This window comes from Ruditapes philippinarum, unplaced genomic scaffold (genome assembly GCF_026571515.1).
Source record: "Ruditapes philippinarum isolate M1 unplaced genomic scaffold, ASM2657151v2 ctg6909_1_1_1_1, whole genome shotgun sequence".
Classification (NCBI taxonomy): Eukaryota; Metazoa; Mollusca; class Bivalvia; order Venerida; family Veneridae; genus Ruditapes; species Ruditapes philippinarum.
This window is the reverse complement of record NW_026863658.1, coordinates 87,054-99,035: the sequence shown is the minus strand read 5'-3', so window position 1 is coordinate 99,035 and position 11,982 is coordinate 87,054. Positions and strand designations below refer to the sequence as shown.

Genomic DNA, 11,982 nt, shown 5'->3' with positions numbered 1-11,982 from the left:
AATACCTTTTCTTTGACTTTCGGGACGTAGACACGATAAATTGCATATTAAGGTATTTTCATTTCTTTCACATTTTCAGGCAAAGACATAACAGATGTAGGGCGCCAGTACGAAGAATTCTACCCCCCGACGCGATAATTTTACAGAACAAGATCAAATGTCTTTAAGCAAAAGCTATCATATAGTTCATATTTGTATCTGTAAAGGTGACTGTGTAAGAAAGTAATGGTTGCTTTTGCTGAGGGAAAACAAGTTACTAAAAAGTCCCTGGTTGCTATACAAAATCAGTGGTTTCTTTGGAAGTCACTGAATGCTATGAATACAATGATAGATTTTTTTGTTACTTAGAAAAGTAAATGTTTGCTATGGAAGACACTGTTTGCTATGTAAACAAGAGGACCAAGATGGCCCTTATATTGTTCACCTGACTATGCAGACTTAATACCATTTTATTTTGGCTGTGTGACCTAGTTTTTGACCACAGATGACCCATATTAGAACTTGACCTAAAAATCACCAAAACAACCTTTCTGACCAATTTTCAGGATGTTTGGATCAAGACAGTAGCCTCTACAGTGTTAATAAGTTTGTTTGTTTTTTTTAACCATATTTGGGCTGTGTGACATAGTTTTTGACCCCAGGTGACCCATATTAAACCTTTCTGACAGCAGCAATTTTGATCCAAGGGCTTTTATTTGAACTTGGTAGACATCTACTAGATGATGATTCATGCAAAATATCTAAGCTCTAGCTCTTATGGTTTTTTGAAAGAAGATTTTTTTAAAGTTTTCTTCCTGTTGCCAGGGCAACCAGAGTTCTGCATGGAATCAATTCTTTGAGCATTTTTCAAATGATCCCTTCAAAGGAATATTCCAGGGAAGTTTGGATGATATTGGCTAAGTGGTTTATGGCGAGATGTCTTTTGAAGTAAAAATTTACGGACGGACACCAGATGAATTGCGATTACAAAAGCTTACCTTGTCACTATGAAAAAATACTGAAAAACTGCTGAAAAATACGTAAATTCTTGTGGTGAAAACTGAAAAGTAGGATAGGGCATGGAAATAAAGAATAAGGATGAAAAGCTAACTAATAGGAGGGGTCATGATGACCTAAAACTGAACATGCAAATGTTACTCATCACCTCCAAACAGTGACAACACTGAATGTCTTTTAATACCGAATACTACATACAAGTGCTCATAAAAATTTTAAGTGATAACATTTATATAGTATACCCCCGAAACAGTTAAAATCTCAGAAGTTCAAATTACAGGTATTCATTTCTGGAAGAATAAACAAACTTCTTATGGAAATAAAATCATGGAGAGGTAGACATTCAATATTTTTCCTTTGAATTAATATCCCTATATTTTGGTATTATCAGGAAGCTTATTACGTAAAGGTTATGATTTATTAAACAAAATGATCATTTACCCTTGAAAGGCTTGTAATTGCACCAGTCCTGTCTTCTTACAACAGAAGAGTGACAAAATAAGAAGGACTGACAGAAGAGTGATAAAATAAGGACTCAGAGATTATAAATGACGTATGCATAAATGTGAGTATATTTTAACTAATGTTTTATCAAAGATGCATAAAACAAAACTTGGGCAAAGGTAGAAAGCAAACTTGTAACTTTTAATTATATAAGACTTCTACATGGTATTTAAGCTTGTATGCATCATTTAGACTTCAATATGACATGTTTTTATCACTTCTATATCTTTTATTATGTTATCTACATGTATTATTTTCGTCTTGGGACATAATTCTTGAGAAAAAAACACACACCATGTGCACCGTGTATATCCTGTTACAATAATGCATGATTCATGCAATAAGTAACGCAGAATTGTGCAATAAATGGCGGATACCTGACAGGATTTCCAACACTGTAAGAAAACTGGCCAAAATATTTTTTTTTTTAACCGAACTGAAAAAAATCAATAGCCGCATACGGCTGCAAAGACATAACTCTTCATCCCTCATCAACATTATTCCACAAAATTGTTTACTTTTCAAGATCATTCATGAAAATGATGACTTCATATATCAAGTATTTTAGAGAATGTTAAAATAATGCATGAATTGTTCAACAGTAATGCAGAATTGTGCAATTTCATGGTCGAAACGTGCACCTTGGTAAGCATATTTATAATTAATCAAAAAAAAAGAAATTTATTTGCCATTGTTGCGCAGACTTCATAATATTTTAAAAGTATTTCAAGGGAAGTGTTGGGTTTTTTTAAGATCATTCATGAGAATGACAACCTGGCTAGTACATTGAAGGCAACTTTAGTGTTTCATTGATATATATTTAATACAGTGTAATATCTGAAAACCAAACACCTGTGGGAGTATAGCAAAAAACTTCGGATTTTGAAAGTTTCCAGAATTCAAGGTAGAATCAAGAAACATTAATTAGCAGTTTCATTAAGACATAACTGTTAAAGTGTTCACTGTTGATATAAGAAGCTGATAAAATGTTTCAAATGGCATAATTTGATGATTCTTAAAAGTTTATCATCACCTATAACTGACTTTGTAAAGTCATCACAATTTATCCTTTAGCATGTATGATGCGATACATGTACCAGCTTTTAACCTGTAGTAGTAACAGGAGTAGTATTTTAAGTTTATTTATTCTTGGCGCGGGAATTAACCATCTGTCGGTGTCCGAGATTCCGTGAATCCATGTTGGTTCACACTAGTAGTCGCATCAGGGACATCTTTTCATGCAGTCAATTTGAAGCATATTCTTCGTTTGTTGGTGGAAAGAGTTGACAATAGTATCCAAGGCGTCACGTTTCAAACAAAAACGGCTCGTCAATCACAGCCCTCTAAAGTTAGTCACAACAGGTCAACCAATCATCTCTGGTACTTGAGATGACTCGACTTTGACCTGCCCTGTGCCTTGACATGCACGACTCGAGAGTGATTTGGAGAAAAAACCTGTAATCATCTTCAAAATTTCTTAATTTTCACACTTTAATCAAAGGCTTGACATGCTTGACAGGTTGTTAATCTAAGAGTTGTCAAGACTAATGATAAATGCTAATTGGAAGATACAAATGTTTTGCAGGATTTATAATTTCAAGTATAATAATCCTTCACACCCTTTTTCAATTTCCAAATTGCGGAAGTAAAATCTAATTGATATTACTCAAATTTTTTCCAGAAATTCATTCAGAAGCCAGAATTTTTGAATTCCAGAATTCAGAGGTATGAATTATATAGAAAACATAAGGAGTAATATTTCAGGACCCTGAAAAATTGTTCCTGGAATTTTAGAAGTCAGTATTCAGAAGTTGCATTGAAGTACATTAGCGTATATTTTTAATCACATGATTGATTTTGACATTTGGTACACCTGAGACATTTTCCAAACAAATCATGCCCCATTACATTGAAATTAGCAGACAAATTGTGATTAAAATAATTTTTAAGTGGTAATGCCAATTTCATGCATCATGTACCAAAACCATGCAGGTGATTACTTTATAAATAGTACCAGTGAATTATATTTCATCTGCTTCCTGTCAGCATAACATGACATAAGTAGTTTGGCAAATGTCGACGGCAATCTGACTAAAGTTCAGATCTACTTATTTCTTTTATGTAGATCTGAAGACGAACGTATTTGTTTCGCCTTCTTTATAATTCAGATTTCCCGACAAAACTATTTTACCTGTCGGCTATATGGACAATGCCATGTTTGTTCTTGAAATCGTGAAAATTACTACTCAGTAATGGTTTACTCAGGGTTAAAATAAGAAACCACATCGCTTTCAAAATTATGAAAGCTCGCCGATAATTGGCTGTGTGAATAGTCACCAGAGTGTTATTTAGAGCTGATTTTAATCAGAGTGATGTCAATGGTAAACCAAATATCAAAACAATGAAGTTTTAAATGCATTAATGTACTCAATAATATTGACCAAAGTCAAAAGTCGCCTTAAAAACGGTGAAGTCTTTCTCACGAATGATCTTGAAAAGTATACATATCAAAAATTATCACTGGACACATTTGTAATCCTGGTAAAAGTATAATGTCATAGCAGCCATATGTGCTTATTCATATCTTTTAATTTGATTTTCTATAAAATATTTTGATTCGTTTGCTGACTATTTCACCCATTTTAGCCATTATATAAGCTTTGCACTAAGAGTCAGTGTTACTTTCGCACGATTCGTGTGTTATTTTCACATTCCTGGGCCACTGGATATACATTGGGTTCATCAATATTGTTTACATGAACTGTGACTATTGTAGCTAAAATAAATTTTCGTTTATCATGCCATTCATATCTGTATCTTAATTAACTGATCTTCAATACCTTCACTCTGTCTCATATTCACATTTATGTGTACAATTTATATTATTGTTAAGATCCTGCCATCTTACCGGGCTCAATATTTAGAAGTTTATCTTCATATTCTCAACAGCTATAATAGACCATTAACATTTTTTTTTCATGACTGTGGCTATATGAAGAGGAAGATATAGTATGATAAATCAGAAAAAGGTGAAGTCTAAAATGAATCACCAACAACCGAAAACACAATATAGCCACACATTTAGACATACATTAACATGTATTTTCAGCTTAATTACAACTGAACATGCAAGCTAGATGTAGGGCAAAAGCCCTCTCGGACAAAAGCTATCCTGTCCAAAATGGCAGGGCTGATAAAAGACAGCCCCCATGAAATTGACAGGGCGGACAAAAACCCTCTCATAAAGGACAGGGTGGAAAAAAGCTCTCCCATGAAAATTCAATGTGACCCTTTAGCCCTCATCACAAACATCAAAAGGGGTCATGAGGTGCCAAAGACCAATGTTTCTTTGAAGTTTGAAGGTCAAGTGCCAATAATTTGTTAATGTACTTGGTCAGAAAGCATTTGACATACAGGGACATTGTGACCTTGACCTTTGACCCTGCAACATCAAAATCAAAAGGGGTCATCTACAGATCTAGACCAAAGTTAGAGGGTAGAGGACTCATGGGTTGTTGAGATAATACTGCTTGGAAACCATTTTGATATACATGGTCTGAATGTGACCTTTACCTTTGACCCCAAAATCACTTAGGGCAACTACATTGTACTTGCCAAGACCAATGCATCGGTTAAGTTTGAGGATGAACGGCACTGGCCCATGAGATGTCAATTTTTGGTCGGAAACAATTTTGATATAAAAGGTCAATGTGACTGACCTTGACATAGAGCCCTAAAGAAACAATAGAGTTTATCTATTGGTCATCACAAAACTCCATACCAAATTTGAAGTCTCTAAGCCCGTTCTGAAGTTATTGGTCAAAAACTGTTTGGTCTACAGACTGACATGTGCAAAGCAATATACCCCTCACTTCTTTGTGGGGAAGAGGGCATAAATATGTTAAATAAAGTAAATATATATGAAGTATATATATATATTTGTAGTATACTGTGAGTCATGTTGGCCTGTGTTTTAAAGTCTTTCTTTCAGTTAATAAGATTTTCAGTCTTCTCACTTGGGATCCCACTTCTGTTGCAATGATGTTGCAATACCTCATTGGAATTGCACTAATAGTCTGTCTCTTGCAGGATGTCGAACCGACCCAACCATACACAGAGTTTTTCACGGCGACTTTCTGAAGTGCTTGATGACATTGGTGTAAATGATGCCATGGTCAGAAAAAGAAGAGAAATAATGTTGGCAAATGAAACTATTAAAACAATACAGCAAAAAATGCTAGGGAACAATAAGACACTGTATAACTTTGGGAGCCGGACAGAAGGCACCACAACAATAGGGCTTAATTCAGATACAGACACCCTTGTTTCAGACAACCGTTTAAATATAATACAAGATCTTGCAGAGTGGCGTGAAGGGTATAAAAATCTGTTGATGGTGCATGACCCTAATACACCACCAGGGTATTGTCTTTTACAGAGTACATATGACAACAATCCTAGGCCAGTTGTTCATCCACAAACCGGAAGAGACCTTGTAAGGAATGACTGGTTTGTAGATAGAATGCCTGAGGGTACTACAAGACATGGACCATCATTGTCCACACGCGGTTTACAAGGATTTTTTGATGATGACACTGTGCATGCATTCTATTGTAAATCATGGCCAAAGGAGGCAAGACAGTGGGTAGACACAACAAGACCTGGAGATTGGCCTCCTGAAGAATTGAAGAGACAAGCTATAAATGATGGATGTTTTGTTGTACCTGTTGGCTGCTGTGATACTGAAAATGAGGAATTTCAATGGAGAATATCAACATCATTAACAGAACGCAGGCTTATGTTCAGCTTAAACATAGTTCAAATAAGGTGTCATGTATTAATGAAAATGATTCTAAAATCTGACCAGACCCTTGATTCTGATGATGCCCTTTCAAGTTTTATCTGTAAAACAGTCCTCCTTCATTGCATTCAAAGAGAGGAAGAAAATCTCTGGCAAGATGATAACTTACTAACCTGTTTTAAAATTTGCTTAAAGTTTCTGCGTGATTGTGTTGTGTCCGAACGCTGTCCACACTTTATTATACCGGCAAACAATCTTATGGCAAGACGCATTCCACCAGACGTCAAACCAAAAATTCTTACCACAATCCAACGTATTTTAGATAGTGATGGTAATGCTTTAAATGAAATCCAAATTGACCATCTCGGTATGAGATTAAGTGGACAGTATAATCAAACTGTGTATGGTCACAACAATGTTATAGTTGAAGTACTACCATCAGGATTTACAATCAGGCAATCATTATCGGGACACCTGCTTTATAATTTCATGCTCTTTTTGAGTGCATTCAATAAGAACCTTATGTCTACTTTGACTGACTGCAAAACTGAAACTGTTGTTCAAAATTTATCACAATATATTGACAAGCTTGGAAGCATTTATCCTGAAGGTGATTACAATGCAAAGACAGCCTGTACCGTCCTAGCATCATTCTTATACATGTCATATGGATCAGTTCTTGCTTCTCGGTGTATTTCTAGGAATGAATCGATTACAGAAAACATTCTTCTTATGATAGAACAAGGTTCAATGACTGATTTCTCATGTAGCTTAAAACAAGCATCAGTGTTTTACTGCAAAGGAGACATTCTTCTGGTTCGAGGCATACTTGATCAAATAGATCAACAATATAGCATTGAACGTTTGCAATCGGTTTGTTGTTGCTACCAGAGTCGAGATAGAGGAATGCAAAAGCCTGAATTTCAGGAAGTTTGTGTTGAAGGTGATATAAAACATGCATTGAAGCACACGGCTTTTTGTGTCAGGTTCTTGCCATGTGAGGTAAATTGTGTCCCGGAGGAGCTAAAACACGAGTATTTTCGCACAGTATCGGGCATGCATTGTTACAGAGAGCAGCAGGATGACTGGATGGACTGGGCTGTAGTAGACTCTATTCCCTATTTTCATTTCTTACAATATAAAGTCTATTCCCAGCAAGGTAACGGACGAAGAAAATGGACGGCTTTTAATAAACTTAGGCAAGCAATAGCCAATGACCCAAACCTTGGACACAAAGAAACAGCCTTAAATTTACTGGCACAATGCATGGAGCAGGAATGTGTGTTGGATGATGCATTAGATTGCTACAACAACTCAATTAACCATCGTCCAGATCACAATGCTGCAAATTCTCTCAAACAGGAAACATCATATAGACTCTAGAATGAATGATAAACCTAACTTTGACCATAAGCAGTGTACGTCTATTCTAGAAGGGGGAATGGGGGGATTCACTCATATTTTTGAGAATTCCCCCCTATTTTTCAGAGGCAGGGTGGAAATTTACATAGAGAAAGAAAGAAAAAGAAGGAAAAAGATCAACAAATGTGATAAATTCTCATTTTCGATAAAAATGTTTTTCAAATCCTAGAATAGACTGTATAAGTCTGTTTAATTCAGAATAGAAACAGAATATTCCTTACAACTTAAGAAAACTAAATATATTTTATCATTTGTAGTATCAACATGAAAAGCAGCTTAGCATAGGATTTAACCCATTACGCGATATACACGCCTTTAACGCCTTTTTCACCCCCCCCCCTTTTTTTTGTTGTCTCTAATGGTGAAAAAATGCCTTATTTAGGCCCCCAACACTTGTTTTTGTTCGAGAAATGTTGTTAAAAAAGTGACCATTTTTTCGGCGCGGCCCCCAACCAAAAGATACATCGGGGGGTTGCCAGAAGGGAGATGTGCCCCCTGTTTGGGGGGTTTGAAGGGGGCAGAATCCCCCTCATCGCCAAGAAAATTTTGGACTTGTGAGAGGCTATAAATGAACCCAGATTGATCATTAAGGTAATGTGTAACCAACGCTGAAAAGCATTTGACTCTATCTCAATCCATTGAGAAGTTGCAGCACTTTGAAATCAATTTTGATGGAAAAAATCAACGCAAAATAGTGATTTTTGGCAATTTTGAGATGTCCCCTCGTTGCCATGGTAACAGAAAATTTAAGCCTGAGCATGTTGTTTTAAGGGCAATGGTCCAGTCAACATTTGTGCCAAGTTTGATTAGTGTTGAAGCAGTTTTTTTTATAGTATTATAGCAATTTGAACTTGTAACGGGAGACTTTTCAATGAAAACAGCCATTTTTCACAAAATGCTCATGAAGTAATGGGTTAAAACACATAATTTTAAAATGATATGACAGGAAGAAAAATTAGTTGTTTTGCATATTTTCCCCTGAAAGACATCAAATAAAATGAGCAGGAAATTAGCATGTTTTCAATATGTATATCAAATATCGAAAGAGGTGAGTAAATGAGCCACGTCACGACAAAACCGACATAATGGGTTTGCGACCAGCATGGATCCAGACCAGTCTGCGCATCCACTCAGTCTGATCAGGATCCATGCTGTTCGCTATCAGTTTCTCTACTTGTTATAGGGTCTGTAAGCAAACCCATTATGTTGGTTTTGTCGTGACACGGCTCAAATGATTGAATCATTTGGTAATAGGTAACAGTGCGTTAAATTTAATGGGAGTTGGACTGTTGCTGCATTGGACTGAATGATATGTGCTATACTGCCATGTATATATATATATATGGTACACTATACTACCATGAGTACATGTACTATATAATCATGTATATATGTACTATCATTTTTATATGTTTATTTTTGAATTGTATAATCTTTTATGTTTATGTTGTATAATCATTTATGCATGTTCTATAAAATCATTTATGTATCTGCTATAAAATCATATATTATTGTTTATGTGCTATGCACAGTAACCATTTTTTTACACAATCTCAAATATAAAAATTGTGATTTTTTTGAGTATACAAAAAATGCATGGTTCAGGAAAAAGGTATAATAACAATAATAATAATATCTTTATTTAAAGAAGGTTACACATTAAGAACATACAATAGCAATCATATATATCTTAAATTATTTCCAATGTGAAAGTATATGAGCCGTGCCATGACAAAACCAAAATAATGGGTTTGCGACCAGCATGGATCCAGACCAGCTAGCCTGCGCATCCGCAAATAAATTATTTAAACAAATCTTTAAAAAGAAAGTTACAGGGATAAAAAAAGTTATTCCTTTTTTTTTTTAGTTTTAATAGGTCTGTCTAGTCACATTTGTTGTTTTGTGCAAGTATGAATCATTATATTTGACATTTAGCACTATGAATAAATGACAAAATAAAGCAAATACAGTCAAAACTGTACTAACGGTCACCTCTTTAGGGCGATCACCTGACCTCAACAGCTACTTTTTGATGGCCCCAACAAAAATCACTCTATTTTATACATCTGTTCAATGGTCACCTGCTGTCCGCGGTCAATCAGAGTGATGTCAATGGTAAACCAAATATCAAAACAATGAAGTTTTAAATGCATTAATGTACTCAATAATATTGACCAAAGTCAAAAGTCGCCTTCAAAACGGTGAAGTCTTTCTCACGAATGATCTTGAAAAGTATACATATCAAAAATTATCACTGGACACATTTGTAATCCTGGTTAAAGTATAATGTCATAGCAGCCATATGTGCTTATTCATTTCTTTTAATTTGATATTCTATAAAATATTTTGGTTCGTTTGCTGACTATTTCACCCATTTTAGCCATTATACAAGCTTTGCACTAAGAGTCAGTGTTATTTTTGCACGATTCACATTCCTGCGCCACTGGATATACCTTGGGTTCATCAATATTGTTCACATGAACTGTGACTATTAAAGCTAAAATAAGTTTTCTTTTATCATGCTATTCATATCTGTATCTTAATTAACTGATCTTGAATTCCTTCACTCTGTCTCATATTCACATTTATGTGTACAATTTATATTATTTGTTAAGATCCTGCCATCTTACCGGGCTCAATATTTAGAATTTTATCTTCATATTTTTAACAGCCATAATAGACCATTAACATTTTTTTTCATGACTGTGGCTATATAAAGAGGAAAATATAGAAAAAGGGGAAGTCTAAAATGAATCACCAACAACCGAAAACACATTATAGCCACACATTTAGACATACATTAACATGTATTTTCAGCTTAATTACAACTGAACATGCAAGCTTGATGTAGGGCAAAAGCCCTCTCGGACAACAGCTATCCTGTCCAAAATGACAGGGCTGATAAAAGCCAGCCCCCATGAAATTGACAGGGCGGACAAAAACCCTCTCATAAAAGGACAGGGTGGATCACCTGACCTCAACAGCTACTTTTTGATGCCCCCAACAAAAATCACTCTATTTTATACATCTGTTCAATGGTCACCTGCTGTCCGCGGTCAACGGTCACCTAAAATGCTTTCCGAATCTTAAACTCGACCAATTCTTAAGCGATCAGCGAGGTGAAACGGCCAGACAATCTGCTGTTAAGATGACACGTGTCATGGATTAACAAAAGCTACTATTCACCAGCCAGATATTAACACAACTACAAAATTTTAAGAACTTTGCACAATTACTCAACCGTGTCATTGTAATTACAAACAATTGGAATGTCTGCACTCACTTGCAATCTGTTCTTTTGAGTTGCGTTATTTTCCAATTAAGCAATTAAAATAATAATTATAAGAAGAAAAAATGCTTTGTCGATGGCGGAAAGAAATATTTTGAATTGTTTTTCTTTATATTAGACAGTTGATCCTTTGGCGATGTTTCTGTTTTGGAAAAAGTTCAACTGAAGTTTTACAAATATATTTTTAATTTAAAAAAGTCTACACCGTCTTATATGGTGTACGGAGAGAGGCATTTTTCCTTTAAAAATTCATATTAAAAATAGGGTTGTATCATACTGGACAAGACTTATTGATAATATAAATAGTAATGAAACAGCGAAACTATCATCAAAGTTGTATATTGTTTTAAGGGAACTACAAAATAATTATTTAGTTAAGTCACTCTGGATAGAAAATGTTAAACAATATTTATGTGAGACAGGTTTTTCTGGAATATGGTATGCTCAATGTTTTAGCAGTAGTAAATGGCTTATTAAAGCAAACTTTCAAAAGTTAAAAGATATCTATATTCAAAGCTGGAGAGCTAAAATTAACAATACGTCAGACTCAAATTTGTATAAATATATAAAAGAAAACTTTTGTAGAAGCGCTTACATAGACACATTACCTCTATATTTTGCTAGGAAATTTTTTATGTTTTTAACAAGGAACCATCGACTTCCAATTGAAACGGGACGTTGGTAAAACATACCCATAAACGATCGTAAATGCACTCTTTGTAGAGATATAGGAGATGAATTTCATTACATTTTTAAATGTCCAATATTTGAAAACGAAAGAAGAAAATATATAGATAATTTTTACCGACAAAGACCAAGTATGTTTAAATTCATAGAACTATTAAACTGTAGAAATATGAAGAAATTAGAAAATTTAAGTATCTGTTGTAATAAAATTATGCAATATTTTGTTTTTTCTTGATTATTCTCTATGTTACATATATTGTCTATGTTATGTACACTGTAGATT

At 34.7% G+C, this 11,982-nt stretch overlaps 1 protein-coding gene across 1 annotated transcript; it reads left to right on the top strand.

Moving 5' to 3' along the window:
• The first annotated feature begins 707 nt into the window (after positions 1-707).
• LOC132722871 (uncharacterized) lies at positions 708-8,891 on the top strand. Its single transcript, XM_060707456.1, has 2 exons — positions 708-1,561; positions 5,590-8,891. Coding segments are annotated over exons 1-2 (2,097 nt in total). The 5' UTR covers positions 708-1,559; the 3' UTR covers positions 7,685-8,891.
• Positions 8,892-11,982: the final 3,091 nt, after the last annotated feature.